Source organism: Myxine glutinosa, chromosome 3 (assembly GCF_964187855.1).
Source record: "Myxine glutinosa chromosome 3, kmMyxGlut1.1, whole genome shotgun sequence".
NCBI classification, from domain to species: Eukaryota; Metazoa; Chordata; class Myxini; order Myxiniformes; family Myxinidae; genus Myxine; species Myxine glutinosa.
The window spans coordinates 719,941-740,513 of record NC_136263.1 but is presented as its reverse complement, the minus strand read 5'-3'; the positions used below and the strand labels follow the sequence as shown (position 1 = coordinate 740,513).

General features: G+C 41.8%; 1 protein-coding gene across 1 annotated transcript in view; it reads left to right on the top strand.

The window, feature by feature from the left end:
• The window catches only part of COL17A1 (collagen type XVII alpha 1 chain), a 261,339-nt gene that overhangs the window by 172,185 nt on the left and 68,581 nt on the right, over positions 1-20,573 (top strand). The window contains exons 30-32 of the mRNA XM_068111347.2: positions 1,993-2,028; positions 7,422-7,484; positions 8,218-8,253. Coding sequence (XP_067967448.2) covers positions 1,993-2,028; positions 7,422-7,484; positions 8,218-8,253 — 135 coding nt within the window. The remainder of the gene's footprint in view (positions 1-1,992; positions 2,029-7,421; positions 7,485-8,217; positions 8,254-20,573) is intronic.

Below are 20,573 nucleotides of genomic sequence, written 5' to 3'. Positions count from 1 at the left end.
CTAGAAGTATAATCACAGAAAGACAGGCACTTAGACACACTCTTATATTATTCCCAACAGACGACAGATAAACGGGACAAAGCTGACTCACACGGGGGTTGATGGCAGGAAAGCGGTTGTTGATGGCTCCAGGTGCACCTGTGCTCAAAGGTTAGAATCGACCCGGTCCGGTCCAGAGATGCGGGAGGTTTCACAGCGCTCGGAGGGGACGTTCTTTCACAGGCGGGCCTTTCTCTCTCAGCGCTCGCAGGTCCTTCTTTCTCCAGCTCGGGGCGCATCTCTCGTCACATCCGGCGCGTGGCCGCGTATATCCGGCGGGGAGTGACACGCCCTCGGCTCGTTAGCTCCGCCTCGTGGAATCGGCACGTTGCTTCTCATTGGGTGCGTGCGGGGGGTTTACCAGGCTCCGCCCTTGACGAGGAGCTGACAAGGAGCCCCTTCGTGGTAACCCCGTGGAGCGCATGGTCTGGAGCTAATCGAGCCGGTGTGAGGACGCATCCTCCCCCGCTCCGCCGCCATCTCCTCTGTTGTTGTTGTAATTGTTGGGGAAGAAGATGGAAGGAGGTATGGGAAAGGTCCTAAACTCACTACTGATGCCATATAATCACATTCTGGTGCAACGAAGAGTCATAATTAATGGAGACGAGGCCTTAACTGACATAGAATAAGAATAACTAGGAAGATGTCCGAAAGTTGTCTACGTGTGGTGCGGTGGACCTGGGCACGACATTTAATGGGGGAATAAGGGGAAGGTCGGCTCTACTGATTGTTATTTACATGCAATGGGACTAGGGAATGGGGGATTGGGGAAAGTTGGGGAGTATTGGAGAAAATAGGGGAATATTTACAAGCGGATATGGAGGCCAAATTCCATATTCGCAACAATATGTTTTAATCCTCTCCCACCTCCCCCCAAGTCCTCCCGATGTCCCTGCTCTCAAATGTTGTGTTTGTGTCCTTCCCCCTCTCTTTTGTGTCCTTCCCCCTCTCTCCCCATCTTGTCTGCCGCTCCCCTTGTTTTTTGTGTTTTGTGTGTCGGTTTGTCTTTTTGTGTGATTAATGTTAGCTCTTTCACGAGCCTCGATGTTGTATACAAAAAAAAAAAAAAAAAAAAAAAGGGTTCCAAAAATTGTATGACTGATTAAAGGGTTCCAAAAATTGTACGATGGATTAAAGGGTTTTAAAAATTGTATGATTGATTAAATGGTTCCTAAAATTGTTTGATTGATTAAAGGATTCCTAAAATTGTATGATTGATGAAAGGATTCCTAAAATTGTATGATTAAAGGATTCCGAGAAATTGTATGATTGATTAAGGGATTCCTAAAATTGTATGATTGATTAAAGCGTTCAAACAATAATTGTATTATATGACTGATTAAATGGTTCCAACAATTGTATGACTGATTAAAGGGTTCCAACAATTGTATGACTGATTAAAGGGTTCCTAAAATTGTATGATTGATGAAAGGATTCCTAAAATTGTATGATTAAAGGATTCCTATGAATTGTATGATTGATTAAAGGATTCCTAAAATTGTATGATTGATTAAAGGGTTCCAACAATTGTATGACTGATTAAAGGGTTCCAACAATTGTATGACTGATTAAATGGTTCATAAAATTGTATGATTGATTAAAGGATTCCTAAAATTGTATGATTGATTAAAGGGTTCCAACAATTGTATGACTGATTAAAGGGTTCCAAAAATTGTATGACTGATTAAAGGGTTCCAACAATTGTACGATTGATTAAAGGGTTCCAACAATTGTATGACTGATTATAGGGTTCCAACAATTGTATGATTGATTAAAGGGTTCCAACAATTGTATGACTGTTTAAAGGGTTCCAACAATTGTATGACTGATTAAAGGTTTCCAAAAATTGTATGATTGATTAGGACTAAAGGTGAAGAGTAGAAGTTAATATTTTGAAACAACAGGTGGCCCATGCTAAGTATTAACTGTCTTCCACCACAATTGCACCAACAGGGGATGCCGGAGCACAAGGAAGTCGTGGACTTCAAGGTATGTCTGCCTTGCATCACCTTGTTACGAATCTCTCGACGTCAGCACAAAAGGTCCTTGTTTATAACAGCAATATCAAATTCTTACACCTACCGCAATATCAGGTATTCGTGTCAATCAATAGTTTATAACAGCAATATCAAATTCCTACACCTATGGCAATATCAGGTATTCGTGTCAATCAATAGTTTGTAACAGCAATATCAAATTCTTACACCTACCGCAATATCAGGTATTCGGGTCAATCAATAGTTTGTAACAGCAATATCACATTCCTACACCTACCGCAATATCAGGTATTCATGTCAATCAATAGTTTATAACAGCAATATCAAATTCCTACACCTACCGCAATATCAGGTATTCACGTCGATCAATAGTTTATAACAGCAATATCAAATTCCTACACCTACCGCAATATCAGGTATTCGTGTCAATCAATAGTTTGTAACAGCAATATCAAATTCCTACACCAACCGCAATATCAGGTATTCGTGTCGATCAATAGTTTATAACAGCAATATCAAATTCCTACACCTACTGCAATATCAGGTATTCGTGTCAATCAATAGTTTGTAACAGCAATATCAAATTCCTACACCTACCGCAATATCAGGTATTCATGTCCATCAATAGTTTGTAACAGCAATATCAAATTCCTACGCCTACCGCAATATCAGGTATTCGTGTCAATCAATAGTTTGTAACAGCAATATCAAATTCCTACACCTACCGCAATATCAGGTATTCATGTCAATCAATAGTGTGTAACAGCAATATCAAATTCCTACACCTTCTGCAATATCAGGTATTCGTGTCAATCAATAGTTTGTAACAGCAATATCAAATTCCTACACCTACTGCAATATCAGGTATTCGTGTCAATCAATAGTTTATAACAGCAATATCAAATTCCTACACCTACCGCAATATCAGGTATTCGTGTCAATCAATAGTTTGTAACAGCAATATCAAATTCCTACACCTACCGCAATATCAGGTATTCATGTCAATCAATAGTTTATAACAGCAATATCAAATTCCTACACCTACCGCAATATCAGATATTCGTGTCAATAAATAGTTTGTAACAGCAATATCAAATTCCTACACCCACTGCAATATCAGGTATTCGTGTCAATCAATAGTTTATAACAGCAATATCAAATTCCAACACCTACCACAATATCAGGTATTCGTGTCAATCAATAGTTTATAACAGCAATATCAAATTCCTACACCTACCGCAATATCAGGTATTCGTGTCAATCAATAGTTTGTAACAGCAATATCAAATTCCTCCACCTACCGCAATATCAGGTATTCGTGTCAATCTATAGTTTATAACAGCAATATCAAATTCCCACACCTACCGCAATATCAGGTATTCGTGTCAATCAATAGATTGTAACAGCAATATCAAATTCCTACACCTACCGCAATATCAGGTATTCGTGTCAATCAATAGTTTGTAACAGCAATATCAAATTCCTACACCTACCGCAATATCAGGTGTTCGTGTCAATCAACAGTTTATAACAGCAATATCAAATTCCTACACCTACCGCAATATCAGGTATTCGTGTCAATCAATCGTTTGTAACAGCAATATCAAATTCCAACACCTACCGCAATATCAGGTATTCGTGTCAATCAATAGTTTATAACAGCAATATCAACTTCCTAAACCTACCACAATATCAGGTATTCGTGTCAATCAATAGTTTATAACAGCAATATCAAATTCCTACACCTACCGCAATATCAGGTATTCATGTCAATCAATAGTTTATAACAGCAATATCAAATTCCTACACCGACCGCAATATCAGGTATTCATGTCAATCAATAATTTTAAACAGCAATATCAAATTCCTACACCTACCGCAATATCAGGTATTCATGTCAATCAATAGTTTGTAACAGCAATATCAAATTCCTACACCGTCCGCAATATCAGGTGTTCGTGTCAATCAATAGTTTGTAACAGCAATATAAAATTCCTACACCTACTGCAATATCAGGTATTCGTGTCAATCAATAGTTTATAACAGCAATATCAAATTCCTACACCTACCGCTACATCAGGTATTCGTGTCAATCAATAGTTTGTAACAGCAATATCAAATTCCTGCACCTACCCCAATATCAGGTATTCGTGTCAATCAATAGTTTGTAACAGCAATATCAAATTCCTACACCTACCGCAATATCAGGTATTCGTGTCAATCAATAGTTTATAACAGCAATATCAAATTCCTACACCTACCGCAATATCAGGTATTCGTGTCAATCAATAGTTTATAATAGCAATATCAAATTCCTACACCTACCGCAATATCAGGTATTCGTGTCAATCAATAGTTTATAACAGCAATATCAAATTCCTACACCGACTGCAATATCAGGTATTCGTGTCAATCAATAGTTTATAACAGCAATATCATATTCCTACACCAACTGCAATATCAGGTATTCGTGTCAATCAATAGTTTGTAACAGCAATATCAAATTCCTACACCTACCCAAATATCAGGTATTCATGTCAATCAATAGTTTGCAACAGCAATATCAAATTCCTACACCTACTGCAATATCCGGTATTCGTGTCAATCAATAGTTTGTAACAGCAATATCGAATTCCTACACCTACCGCAATATCAGGTGTTCGTGTCAATCAATAGTTTATGACAGCAATATCATATTCCTACACCTACTGCAATATCAGGTATTTGTGTCAATCAATAGTTTATAATAGCAATATCAAATTCCTACACCTACTGCAATATCAGGTATTCGTGTCAATCAATAGTTTATAATAGCAATATCAAATTCCTACACCTACTGCAATATCAGGTATTCGTGTCAATCAATAGTTTATAATAGCAATATCAAATTCCTACACCTACTGCAATATCAGGTATTCGTGTCAATCAATAGTTTATAATAGCAATATCAAATTCCTACACCTACTGCAATATCAGGTATTCGTGTCAATCAATAGTTTATAATAGCAATATCAAATTCCTACACCTACTGCAATATCAGGTATTCGTGTCAATCAATAGTTTATAACAGCAATATCAAATTCCTACACCTACCACAATATCCGGTATTCGTGTCAATCAATAGTTTATAACAGCAATATCAAATTCCTACACCTACCCCAATATCAGGTATTCGTGTCAATGAATAGTTTATAATAGCAATATCAAATTCCTACACCTACTGCAATATCAGGTATTCGTGTCAATCAATAGTTTATAACAGCAATATCGAATTCCTACACCTACCGCAATATCAGGTGTTCGTGTCAATCAATAGTTTATAACAGCAATATCATATTCCTACACCTACTGCAATATCAGGTATTCGTGTCAATCAATAGTTTATAATAGCAATATCAAATTCCTACACCTACTGCAATATCAGGTATTCGTGTCAATCAATAGTTTATAACAGCAATATCAAATTCCTACACCTACCACAATATCCGGTATTCGTGTCAATCAATAGTTTATAACAGCAATATCAAATTCCTACACCTACCCCAATATCAGGTATTCGTGTCAATGAATAGTTTATAATAGCAATATCAAATTCCTACACCTACTGCAATATCAGGTATTCGTGTCAATCAATAGTTTATAACAGCAATATCATATTCCTACACCTACTGCAATATCAGGTATTTGTGTCAATCAATAGTTTGTAACAGCAATATCAAATTCCTACACCTACCCAAATATCAGGTATTCATGTCAATCAATAGTTTGTAACAGCAATATCAAATTCCTACACCTACCGCAATATCCGGTATTCGTGTCAATCAATAGTTTGTAACAGCAATATCAAATTCCTACACCTACCACAATATCAGGTGTTTGTGTCAATCAATAGTTTATAACAGCAATATCAAATTCCTACATCTACCGCAATATCAGGTATTCGTGTCAATCAATAGTTTATAACAGCAATATCATATTCCTACACCTACTGCAATATCAGGTATTCGTGTCAATCAATAGTTTGTAACAGCAATATCAAATTCCTACATCTACCGCAATATCAGGTATTCGTGTCAATCAATAGTTTATAACAGCAATATCATATTCCTACACCTACTGCAATATCAGGTATTTGTGTCAATCAATAGTTTGTAACAGCAATATCAAATTCCTACACCTACCGCAATATCAGGTATTCGTGTCAATCAATAGTTTATAACAGGAATATTAAATTCCTACACCTACCGCAATATCCGGTATTCGTGTCAATCAATAGTTTATAATGGCAATATCAAATTCCTACACCTACTGCAATATCAGGTATTCGTGTCAATCAATAGTTTATAACAGGAATATTAAATTCCTACACCTACTGCAATATCAGGTATTCGTGTCAATCAATAGTTTATAACAGGAATATCAAATTCCTACACCTACTGCAATATCAGGTATTCGTGTCAATCAATAGTTTATAACAGGAATATCAAATTCCTACACCTACTGCAATATCAGGTATTCGTGTCAATCAATAGTTTATAATGGCAATATCAAATTCCTACACCTACTGCAATATCAGGTATTCGTGTCAATCAATAGTTTATAACAGCAATATCAAATTCCTCCACCGACCACGATATCAGGTATTCGTGTCAATCAATAGTTTATAACAGCAATATCAAATTCCTCCACCTACTGCAATATCAGGTATTCGTGTCAATCAATAGTTTATAATGGCAATATCAAATTCCTACACCGACCACGATATCAGGTATTCGTGTCAATCAATAGTTTATAATGGCAATATCAAATTCCTCCACCTACTGCAATATCAGGTATTCGTGTCAATCAATAGTTTATAATGGCAATATCAAATTCCTACACCTACCGCAATATCAGGTATTTGTGTCAATCAATAGTTTATAATGGCAATATCAAATTCCTACACCGACCACGATATCAGGTATTCGTGTCAATCAATAGTTTATAACAGCAATATCAAATTCCTCCACCTACTGCAATATCAGGTATTCGTGTCAATCAATAGTTTATAACAGGAATATCAAATTCCTACACCTACCGCAATATCAGGTATTCGTGTCAATCAATAGTTTATAACAGGAATATTAAATTCCTTCACCTACCGCAATATCAGGTATTCGTGTCAATCAATAGTTTATAATGGCAATAACAAATTCCTACACCTACTGCAATATCAGGTATTCCTGTCAATCAATAGTTTGTAACAGCAATATCAAAGTCCTACACCTACCGCAATATCAGGTATTCGTGTCAATCAATAGTTTGTCATCGCTGTTCAAGTTTGAAAGGGTTTTTACCTTTCTTCTAAACCGTTTTTGTTTTCCATTCTGAATATTTCACCTGCAGGTGAAGTTGGTCTGGCAGGTTTTCCCGGAAGTTCAGGAACATCAGGAACCAAAGGAGATCGAGGTTCGAGTCTTTTGTAATACCCTTTTGTACTCTGGCAATTCATCATGAAACATTCATGACAAAGGCATCTGAGGTGTTCTTACCTGTGTATTTACTGTTATTCACAATATAATGAACACATAGGGAGACGAGTTGGGAGACAGGGAGGCAGGGTATTGTTTTTCTAATGAAGGTTGAGGCTCATGAAAGAGTTGGAGGACGGAGGGCAGATGAATGCACTGATAATAGAACACAAGGATCAGGTGAATATTGGCTGTGCAAACAAACAGGATAGGTGTGCACACACAAAGGTAGAGGGAACGAATGGGTAGAATCAGTCAGAAGAGAAAACTGACCACCTGGTGCAAATGGGGCACAACCACTGGAGATGCTGCTTGGATGCCTTTTTGAATACCTGGAAGCAAGACGTGGCTGCATTGACTCAGATAAAGAAACAAAGGTTGACGAAGTAGTGGAGGTGAGCAATAAGTCACGAGTTACTCGATGAGCGTGTGTAACCTGGTGGAGGTGAGGAGGGATGAAGCGTTGATAAAGTAGCAGTGTAAAAACCAGGTGTGATGTACTAGTGGACCTGTTTCTGTTTAGAGCTGATCACACCTGGTGCTTCATCCTCCTGCCAAGAAATACCAATTGCACTCAAAGCTTTGGATTCTGTAGTCGGATTTACAAATGGCCTACGATTCTATAAAGGTAACAAGCGCTCTGTGTTGATATTTCATGTTCTCTTTTGCAGGTGATGATGGCTCACCAGGAAGACACGGCCAAAGAGGTATGTTCCAATTTCCAATTTGTACCCATTTTAAAATTCGACCCAAACATAGGAGCATACCTATTTTAATGGAGGTTTTAGAGTACTATTGTCCCCAACCCACTTGCCAAAGTCGGAGACGGGGGACATTAACATGAGTTCCGACCGACCGACCGATTATCTGTTCATGTACCTTTGTGTGTACTTTTGTATGTACTTTTGTGTGTATTTTGTGTGAACTTTTGTGTGTATTTTGTGTGAACTTTTGTGTGTACTTTTGTGTGTACTTTTGTGTACTTTTGTGTGTACTTTTGCGTACTTGTGTGTGTACTTTTGTGTGTACTTGTGTGTGTACTTTGTGTACTTGTGTGTGTACTTTGTGTGTACTTTTGCGTACTTTTGCGTACTTGTGTGTGTACTTTTGTGTACTCAATATTTCAAAAGCCGGTGAACATTTAGCTTTCATATTTCGATATATATTCCTCATGACATTATCTCAACCTGATTAGATCAATGCCGTGATTGGCTGAATTATGTTGCCTTGGCAACCATCTCAGTAACTTGGCTTGTGTACATGATATTTCAAAAAACCTTTTTTTTTTCTTCTTCGTCCATTACATTCTTCTTTTCAAGGCTTTGAAATGGATATTCACTCTACAATTACTCTATAGGCTTGAACCCTCTGACCTCGACTTCTGCCAATGGCAATGACCTTCCTTCAGGACCTGGCAATGACCAACTTTCCTTCTAACGTCTACTGTTCCTCCTCTACTCTGTCCGGTTCATCCGATCCGATTCTAGGAAGGGTCCACATCTCTCGCTGTTGTAAGAGAGCCTCCTCAGCACAGTGGCGCCTGTAAGTTCCTCAGACCGACTGGCAGGGACTGCAAGTTGCCCTCTCACTGCAGGACTGGTCTTCTATCTCTGCCAACACTGATATTGATTCCGCCTGGAAATCCTTCCACAACTTCCTGTTCTCATGCAGAGCTTCATCTGATCTCGTCTGCAGCTAATGTGCCAATTCTGTCACCCCTGGTACACTGAATCCTGTGGCAAAGTAGTTGCCTTCAAACAAGTTGCCTTCACTTCATAGAAGGTCAATCCAACCGAAAGCATTTTTAGGTCATTCCACAAGGCCCACAACAAGTGTGCATCTATTCTCAGGAAGGCCATAAAACAACATCTGGCCAACCTCAAGGCTGGATGCTCAATCCTGCCTCCTTCCTCAAATATGTGGTGGTGCCTTGTCAAGTTTATCTCTGGAGTATGATCCCTCTCCATCCCTCACCTCACTTCAAATGGCACCACAACTGACTCCGCTCATGAGAAAATCAAAGGTCTCAATGATGTGTTTGCTTCCAAATCTAGAGTACCCAACTCCTTACTACCTGGCCCTACCTTATCCACTCAAATGCAAATGCTTCTAGACACTATGCCTGTCTTACCGGAGAAGGTGAGCAGTTTCTGGCAACCCCTAACTCTGGCTCAGTGATGAGCCCAGACGGAATGAGCGCCCACGTACTTGGCCTGCCACTCTTGCATATCTTGCAGATCAGAAATCCCAAGCATCTGAGACTGCATCCTCTCATGACTTGTTGACTTCCTCCACTCTCGTAGTCAGCTCTTGGCTCTGATCCGCTCATCTTCTCTCCTCATTAAGACTGGTGTGCCCCAAGGCAGTGTTTCAGGCCCAGTCCTCATCGTCATCGTCATCAATTATCTTTCTGATTTCTGGAAACCCTCCTCATATCTTTGCTGATGACTCAACCCTCTACTGTAGCATCCCTCATCTTTCATATAGGACTCAGCCTCATAGTTCTCTGTCGACCTTGATAGAACCACGAGCTGGACCAACACTTGGAATATATCTTTGATGACTACTCCTTTTTGCATCATGATGATGCATCGGGCCGCCGAAGCAGTTTCTAGTCTATTGGGCACAATCCTGGACGGGTCGCCACTCCGACGCACAATACATGGCCCATTCATCCCAGCAAGATGGTACTCATTTTGCCGACCTCACGGAGCATTACAGGCCGAGTCAACCCACCTGGTGTTAATTCAACGACATGACAGACATGACAACGACAACTCAGGACCCTGAGATCTCAAGACAGCCACCTTAACCATTAAACCAACACCAGGCTTAAGAATATGTCTTGATAACCTGAAAAATCTCACTCTCTCTTCTCTCCAAAAGGACCATCTGGTGAACCTTTCCATCAAATCCCTTGAAAACCCCTTGAAGAAGTTCAGTCACTCAAACGTTTTTTTCTCACCATCAGCAATGATCTCATGGAGTACTGCTCTTCCTTTTGGGATTTTTTTTTTTTTTTTTTTTTTTTGTATACTGAATCGAGGCTCGTGAAAGAGCTAACATTTATTTCACAAACAAATCAACCAGACAAACAAAATATACAAAAAGAGGGAGCGGAGGACAAGATGGGGAGAGAAGGGGAAGCACACAACCACAACATTTGAGAGCAGGGAGAAGTGTGGGAGGGAGAGGGCTTGGGGGCAGGAGGTGTGGGAAGGGGAGGGGGGGGGGGGGGGGGGAGAGGTATGAAACACAAGGGGACCGAAATTAGCAGGGGTAGAAAAGATCAAGGTTTTGGATGGGGGAGGATAAGAGATGGTGGTGAACAGCTGTTTTAAAGACCTGGAGGGTGGAGTGGGATTGAAGAGAGTGAGGGAGTTTGTTCCAGAGGCGGGAGAAAAGAGGAATGAAGGAGTGAAGGTGAGCAGAAAGTCTTGATTTTGGCAGTTTAACCATAAAAGGGTTGCAGGCAGATCTTGTGCGACCTGTAGGAATATTTGGGGGACAGAGCCCAGAGAGGGCTGGGGGGGGCAAGGCCAGAGAGGAGTCGGTAGAAGACGGAAAGACCACCAACCTGCCTGCGGTGAGTGAGTGAAAGGCCCTTGGAGTTAGCTTCATCGCAGGAGATTCCAATGATTCTGAACGCTTTGGTTTCAACAGCGTGAAGACGGGCTAGGTGTGAGGCAGGAGCACCAGACCAGAGGGGAGAGCAGTATTCCATAGAGCTGCGGATGAAAGCCTTGTATGTGGTGAGGAGCTCAGGTGTGCCAAGGAAGGACTTCGCACGACGGAGGATGCCCAGGTGGCGACTGGCTTTGGAGGCCAGATTTGAAATGTGGTTTTCCCAGGAAAGATCATGGCAAATAGTGAGACCCAAAAGCTTGAGTGACAGAACTTCTTGGAGAGGATTATTCAGAAAGTGGATGGGAGGGTTTTCCAGTCGGTCTTTTCGGAGAGACATCGTAAGAGTGTGAGATTTATCAGGATTGAAAGACATGTTCCATTTGTTTGCCCAGTCTGTGATTTTGTCCAGGTCTGCAGAGAGTGAGGAGGCTGCAGACTGCCGATCTGAGGGATGAGGAATGGAGCGACAGACAGTAGAGTCGTCAGCAAAGAGATAGAGAGGATTTTCAAGAGAGTCAGAGAGATCATTGATGAAGACCAGAAAAAGCACAGGGCCCAGAACACTACCTTGGGGAACTCCAGCCTGAACAGGAAGAGGAGATGAGAGAAACCCATTCAGGGCCACACGTTGACTACGACCAGAGAGGAAGTCCGCCAGCCATGCGTGGAGATTTCCATGGATACCAAAGGAGGAGAGTTTGGTGAGCAGAGCAGGGTGCCAGACGGTATCGAAGGCACGTGAAATGTCAAGGGAGACAGCTCTAATTTCCTGTTTGGCGTTGAGGACCTCCATCCATTGTTGAGAAAGCAGAAGCAGCATGTCCAGAGTAGAGTGACCAGGTCTGAAACCAAATTGATGATCAGAGATCAAGCCATTGGAGAAGAGGAAAGATTTCATATCTGAAGCAGTGATGGATTCCATGACTTTGCTGATAATTGGGAGAAGGCTGATTGGTCTGTAGTTGCTGGGATCTGTTTTTGCACCTTTTTTGTGCAAAGCGGTGATGTTGGCTGATTTTCAAGCAGATGGCAGATGACCTTGAGCAAAAGAGAGGGTGAAGAGAACAGAAAGAGGGAGTGAAAGAGCGGAAGAACATGATTTTAGGACCCGTGGGCTGATGCCGTCAGGACCAGTTGCAGAATCAGAGTCGAGGGTTGACAGAAACTTTTCCACCTTGTCAGGAGGAAAGGACACAGAGTCCAGGAGCAGCTGGGTACGACTGGGTACGGTGGGTACAGAGAGGGATGGGTTTGGGACACAAGATTTAGAGGCAAACACAGAGTTGAGGCATTCAGCTTTTTCACGTGCGGAGTCAGCCGTTAAGCCGTTTGAGGTGAGGGAGGGGATGGAAGGGGAACAAACACCAGAAACAGATTTGACCAGACGCCACCAGGATTTGGAAGAGGGAGACAGATAAGAGAGTTCGGTCTTGAGAACGGTGAGATATTGTTTCCTGGCTCTCCTGAGGGTGGACACACACTTGTTTCGGGCTTTGTGAAAGGAAATGAGATTTCCTTCCATTGGATTTGCTTTCCAGGAGACGAAAGCAAGTTGTTTCAGGGCAACAGCCTCACCACAAGATGCCGTGTACCATGGACGGGAGGAAGGGTCTGACAACTGAAGACGAGATGGGATAAATCTGTGCATGAGAGAGAGCAATTTACTTTGAAAGAATTCCCAGGATGAGTTGATGTCAGAGGCGGTAGAGATGGGAGACCAGTCCAGATGATTGATGGCTGCTTGAAGACCGTGCCAGTTGGCCTGAGTGAAATGCCAGACTCGTCGACGCTGAGGAGGCTCTCTGAGAATGGTCAGAGAGATGTCCACTTTGACAAGCACATGATCAGATGAGCCGATTGGAGCAGAAGAGCAGCAGACATTTTCAGGGAAGTTTGTCAAAACTAAATCCAGAAGAGAAGATGCTCCGTTGACTGAGATCCGGGTCGGGAAATTGACAGATTGTGTCAGTCCCAGTGAGTCGCAGAAGTCCTTTGCTGAAGAGCCATGGCTGGTGAGAGAGGTACCCACACCCAGCCAACTGGCATGGTGACAATTGAAATCACCACATATGAGGAAGAGAGAGTTGGGATGGGTAGATAGAAGTTGGTCCATATTACCAGACAGCGAGATGTAGATGGAGTCATCGCTGTTTGGTGGACGGTACAACACATATATGAACAAAAGGTGGGAGCGAAGCGGAAGCCGTAGCCAAAGGTATTCCTGGGGGTGAGGTGGAGAGAGGGCAGTGGAGGGCGAGTGAGGAAGAGTTTTTTATAAAGGTAGCAACCCCACCTCCAGGACGAGGCTCAGGTCTATCATACCGGAGGAGGGAGTAACCTGGGACATATACCAAGGCATCCAAGGACAGATACCAAGGACAGATACATCATGAAGGAGGAAAGTTTCTGTTAAGCAGATCACATCTGGTTTGTCAGAAGCAACCTGTATGGAGAGATCAGTCAAGTTTGAGCGAAGGCCCCGGATGTTTGAGGTCCATACCGTTAATGAAGAGGAAGGGGGAGCATCGGGTCCAGAACAGGGGGGGAGGGGTAGGGTAAGATGTGGAAGAGGAGGAAGAGGTAGGGAGAGCTGTTGAAGGTGTGTCAGAGATTTCAGAATAGCTTGGAGAAAGGGAAGAATGGGGCGGACAAAAGGTTTGGTGGAGATTGGGTGAGGCACAGTGAGGTGTTATTTGAGGAGGGGGAAGAGCGAGGCAGAAGGTTGGGGGAGATGAAGGTGAAAGTTGGAAGGGGGAAGAAGCAGGGAGGATGCTTTGAGGAGGAGGGGTGAGAGGGGAGTCTAGGAGGGGAGGCGCGAGGGATGGCACTTCTACCACAAACACTTCATGTCATGGAGTCCAGGCCCTCAGATTTACTGGAATCTCCCGTGACAAAGCTCGATCTCTGGGCTTGTTGCTACTGTGTCGCTGAAAGGTCAGTGACCTCTGTCTTACACTGTCTCCTTTCTGGAGCAGAGAGTCTGGATTTGGGAGTTTCACCAAAAATAGGTGACTAGGAGACTGCGTGCACCCTGCAGAAACCCGAGTGGGGCAGATCACATGCAGAAAAAATTCTACTCTGCTCACCTCCAATCATTCATTCGTTCCTTTTTTCTCTCACCTGTGGAATAAACTTCCTCAATCTGTCCATATGATTCTTCCCTCCAGGACTTCAATATAGCTCTTCACCTTTTAAGATCAACTCTCATTCATACTCATAATCTTTTCTACCCCATTAACCCTCCACAAACCCACCCATTCCTTTGCAGGTTATTGCGTTTTCTCCCCTCTCCTTCCATTGACATTTCTGGTTTTTTTGCTCCATTGCTCTTTCATCGCCCTTCTTCTTCTGCTTCTACTTTTTCTTCTTCTTCATCATCATCATCTCCCTTCTTGCTGTGTTTTTTTTTTGTGGTTGTTGTTTTGTATACAAGATCGAGGCTCGTGAAAGAGCGAACATTAATCACACAGAAAGACAAACCGACACATAAAACAAATAACATCGGGAGCGGTAGGCAAGATGGGGAGAGAGGGGGAAGGACACAAACACAACATTTGAGAGCAGGGACCGAGAGACATCGAGAGATCTGTGGGAGGGAGAGGGCTTTGGGGGGGGGAGGCATGGGAAGGGGGGGTGGGAGAGGTATAAAACATATGGACACTGCCAGGACTTCCGGGAAAGAAGTTGGAATTTCAAACAAGGTGGATCTGGGGTTAATTAGTGGGGGTAGAAAAGATCAAGGTTTTGGATGGGGGAAGATAAGAGATGGTGGTGAACAGCTGTTTTAAAGACCTGGAGGGAGGAGTGGGATTGAAAGGAGTGTGGGAGTTTGTTCCAGAGGCGGGAGAAAAGAGGAATGAAAGAGTGAAGGTGAGCAGAGAGCCGAGATTTCGGCAGTTTAACCATCAGAGGGTTGCTGGCAGATCTTGTGCGACCTGTAGGAATATTTGGGGGACAGAGCACAGAGAGCTGGGGGAGCAAGGCCGGAGAGGAGTCGGTAGAAGACAGAAAGACCACCTACCTGCCTGTGGTGAGTGAGTGAAAGACCCTCAGAGATAGCTTCATCGCGGGAGATTCCAATGATTCTGAAAGCTTTGGTTTCAACAGCGTGAAGCCGAGCTCGGTGTGAGGCAGGAGCACCGGCCCATAGGGGAGAACAGTATTCCATTGAGCTGCGGATGAAAGCCTTGTATGTGGTGAGGAGCTCAGGTGTGCCTAGGAAGGACTTCGCACTATGGAGGATGCCCAGTCGGCGACTGGCTTTGGAGGCCAGCTTGGAAATGTGGTTTTCCCAAGAAAGATCATGGCAGATAGTGAGACCCAAAAGCTTGAGCGACAGAACTTCTTAGAGAGGATTGTTGAGAAAGTAGATGGGAGGGTTGTCCAGTCGATCTTTTCGGAGAGACATAGTAAGAGTGTGAGATTTGTCAGGATTGAAAGACATGTTCCACTTGTTTGACCAGTCTGTGATTTTGTCCAGGTCTTCAGAGAGTGAGGAGGCTGCAGACTGCCGATCTGAGGGAAGAGGAATGGAGCGGCAGAGAGTGGAGTCATCAGCAAAGAGATAGAGAGGATTTTCCAGAGAGTCGGAGAGATCATTGATAAAGACCAGAAAAAGCACAGGGCCCAGCACACTGCCTTGGGGAACTCCAGCCTGAACAGGGAGAGGCAATGAGAGAAATCCATTCAGGGCCACATGTTGACTACGACCAGAGAGGAAGTCCGCAAGCCATGCGTGGAGATTTCCATGGATACCATAGGAGGAGAGTTTGGTGAGCAGAGCTGGGTGCCATACCGTATCGAAGGCACGTGATATGTCAAGGGAGACAGCTCTGATTTGAGCTTGTATCAAGCTTGTTCACTTCCTGTCACCCCCCCTCCCCCACCACTTCCTCCTCCCATACTGTCTCAGTCTTGTAATCACCCATTTCCCACAAAGTCCCTCTGCCGTGTTCCTCCATCCTGCCGTTGGTGCATTTTCCTTACTAGTGAGGTACCCGTGCAAACAGACAATGCAGAAACGGCGAATGCTAAAGCATGAAACCAATAAATTCCACGTTCCTGTAGCACCTTCAGTCGCACGTCAGACATGGACAGCAAGTTCGTGAAGGACTTCCATGAAAAACGTACCCGTTCACAAACAAATGGGTACGTTCACGTATAAAAACATCTATCGTGGGTCCGTGGCGAATCTGCATATGGCGATCCGCGAATTTCACGTTTAGAAAGTAGAAACCATTACGGCATTCCGTCATTCACTTGAACTCGATATCTCTTTGTTAATTCCAAACAGCATAACTCCAATCAGAAATTAAATAACAATAATATAAAAAATAAACTTTTAACAACATTCGTGACGTAAACAAATATTTAAATCCTGATGTGAAGACCCATACGGGTGGGTGAACACAATTACGAATTCAAAATCGTAATTGTATTCACTCAATTCCAATCATCAATTGATACTTTAACAAAACTATTAACATGATTAACGTTTAACGATTTAACATTACGATTGAATGACGGTTGTATTGGGATATTATCAAACCCGCGCATTGCCGTCATCTGTCGACTTCCGGATTTGCTGCAGGTTCGTAATTCTCATCAAAATCTAAACAGTATTTGTAGAATGTCAATATAAGCCACATCACTGTTCATATCGGTAAATATTATTCCATCGTGTTTGGAAAAACTGGAAAATTAGAAAAACTGGAAAATTTGGAAAAACAATAGCCTATTTTACTCTAGGGGGTCCCATGATTACCCACCCAAAATATCGTTACGATCGGTTCAGTCGTTTTTGCGGTACCTGCCAACGGACGGACAGACATTTGGTGAATTATAGTAAGACTAGTGAGGTATTTAAATCCTGATGTGAAGTTCCGTACGGTTGGGTGAACACAATTACAAATTCAAAATCCAATCACCTGAGGAGAGGGTATTGCATTTGATAGTCAGGTTCACGATGTCAATAAATTATATTTCGTTCAAAATCATGGCAGATTAGCAAACCTATACATTTTTGGAAAGGTTATAGCATAAGGAAACTAAAAATCAATGTTTACATTTGGAGAGATACCTGTATGGCGGCCATTTTGGATTTTCAAAATGGCCACTGTAAAATACATATTTTGTTCTATTTCTGCCTCTAATTACCCTAAAAACTTAAAAAAATATACTAAACCTATATTTTCAGGGACAAGGAATCCAATGAAAGTATCAAATTAGTGCTATGGGGAATGGTAAGACACGAATCAAAGGTTTTGAATTGCAAAATACTGTCTTTATATTCGCGATAAGTTGCATAATCAAATACATGTTATCATTTTGTACAGGCAGTTAATAACATCAAAATGTGTCACAATAATTCATATCACCAAACATACACAGGCAGTCAGCAAAATCATATTTACACATGCGGTCAGTATAACTTCACATCTACACAGGCAGTCAATGGCATCAAACATACACGATTACAGAATATGCCATTTAGAGTTCGTCATCACCGTCCTGTGTGTCGTATCCGACAATATAGTCCGCATCGTTTTCACAGTCCGTTCCACACAAGCAAAGGTCGGTCAAATTGGTTGGCAAATCGAATTGGTCGAATGGTCGATCGAAGCGATTGGTCGAATTGGTCGAATGGAATTGGTCGATTGGTCGAATCGAATTGGTCGGAATTGGCAAATGTAAACATTGATTTTCAGATTTTCCATGTAATAACGTTTCCAAAAATGTATAGGTTTGCTAATCTACGATGATTTTGAACGAAAAAACATGGTGAACCTGACTATGAGTTCGTTTTTCTGTCTGTTTGTTACTTGGAAAAAAAGCTTTTTTTTTTGCAAGTATGTTGTTCACTCCGGTTTGTGTGTGTGTGTGTGTGTGTGTGTGTGTGTTTGTGTGTGTTTGTGTGTGTGTGTGTTTGTGTGTGTGTGTGTGTGTGTGTGTTTGTGTGTGTGTGTGTGTGTGTGTGTGTGTGTTTGTGTGTGTGTGTGTGTGTGTGTGTGTGTGTGTGTGTGTGTGTGTGTGTGTGTTTGTGTTTGTTTGTCCGCTCACTTATACTTGCCTACAGGTCACAATTTGAAACCGATCTTCACGAAACTTCGCCAAATGGTAGAGTTCGTGGTCTAACAAAATCCTATATATTTTTGAGGTCAAAAGGTGAAAAGGTCAACATAGGCCAAAGGTCAACCACTTTTTTTCAAATTTCTGAAATCCTCAATTTTAATCGAATTGACTTGAAATTTGAATAGGATTTACATATCGGCTAAGTGAATTCACCCACTAACTATTTTTGAGATCAGCGCAGTCCAAAAGGTCAACATAGGCCAAAGGTCAACCACTTTTTTCACATTTCTAAAATCGTCAATTTTCATCCAATTGACTTGAAATTTGAAGAGGATTTACATATTGGCTAACTGAATTCACCCACTAACTATTTTTGAGATCAGCTTGGGCCAAAAGATCAACATAGGCCAAAGGTCAACCACTTTTTTCACATTTCTAAAATCCTCAATTCTCATCCAATTGACTGAAATTTGAATAGGATTTACATATTGGCTAACTGAATTCAACGACCAACTATTTTTTAAGATTAGCTTGGGCCAAAAGATCAACATAGGCCAAAGGTCAACCACTTTTTATGAAAATTCTAAAATGCTCAATTTTCATCCGATTGACTTGAAATTTGAAAAGGATTTACATATCAGCTAATTGAATTCAGCCACCAACCATTTTTGAGATCAGCATCGGCCAAGAGGTCAACATAGGCCAAAGGTCAACAACAATTTCACATTTCTAAAAGCATCAATTTTCATCCGATTGACTTGCAATTTGAATATGATTTACATATCGGCTAACTGAATTCAACCACCAACTATTTTTGAGATCAGTGTAGGCCAAAAGGTCCACATAGGCTAAAGGTCAACTGCTCTTTTTGAATTTCTAAAAGCCTCAATTTTCATCTGATTGACTTGAAATTTGAATTGGATTTTCATATCAGCCAACTGAATTCAACTACCAATTATTTGTGAGGTCAAAAGGATGTTCTGCTTTGTTCTGTTTTGCCAAGTGTTGCTCTATGAGTGATTTTTCATTTGTTTGTTTGTCTGTCTGTCTGTCTGTCTGTATGTTTGTCCACACTGAATAAATATGATTTTATCTGCAACTGTTGGTCTGATTGACAGGAAATTTTCAACATAGGTGCACCTCCACCTGTATAATTTTTTTAATGATAATTATGATGTCATATGTCACGTGGTTCGGCCGCCATCTTGGAAAAACCGATAAAACTTTGCACCTCTATATCTCCAAAAGCGCTAAATAGAAAAAATTGAGACATGGCTCATTGTGAAGAACTCTCCACGGGGAATAAAATATGGTAATGATGATGTCATAGGTGACACCATTATGACGTCATAATTTGACAAGTACAAAACATCATCCGAGCAAGATGAAATTTCTTGAGCGTCATGCAGGCATAAATTGGTGGAGAAAAAGAATGATGACGTCATCAGTCACGTGGTTCGGCCGCCATCTTGGAAAAACCGAAAAACTTTGCACCTCTATATCTCCGAAAGCACTGAATAGAAAAAATTGAGACATGGCTCATTGTAAAGAATTCTCCATGGGGAATAAAATATGTTAATGATGATGTCATAGGTGCCTCCATTTTGACGTCATAATTCGACAAGTACAAAACTTCATCTGATCAAGATGAAATTTCTTGAGCATAATCTGGGAATAAACCACGGAGGTATATAATAAACTGGAGAGCCAATGACGGCTGTCGGCTGAAGCTAGCGGAAGTTGCTTGGCGGCCATATTGGGAAGCCGATTGTGTCTGCGTCCGTGCACTGAATGACAGTTGGAAAGTGCCTGTAGCATACTTTATGATAAATGGATTGTCGGGGAAGGAACAGGCGAATTTGGTGACACAATGTCTACTAAAATTGCATGATATCGGTGCAGAGGTGGTTTCCTTAACTTGCGATGGACCGTCCGCTCATTTGACAATGTTACGTGAGCTAGGTGCCGACATCACGCCGCAGAATGTGAAACCAACATTTCCCCACCCAGCAAATCCCGAAAAGAAAATTTGTGTTGTACTCGATGCATGTCACATGCTTAAACTTGCAAGAAACTGTCTTGGATCCATGAAAATGATGGAGGATGGCAACAAAAAAGTCATCGCGTGGAAATACATCCAGGCACTCTTTGATCTGCAGAAGAGGGAAGGCTTGCGTCTGGGAAATAAGCTCTCCCGGAAACACATCGAGTGGAAGAGCAATGTCATGAAGGTGGACACAGCTGCTCAGACATTGAGCACTAGTGTGGCAGATGCAATTCGGTTTTGCAGGGACACTTTGCAACTATCAGAATTTCAGGGCAGTGAGGC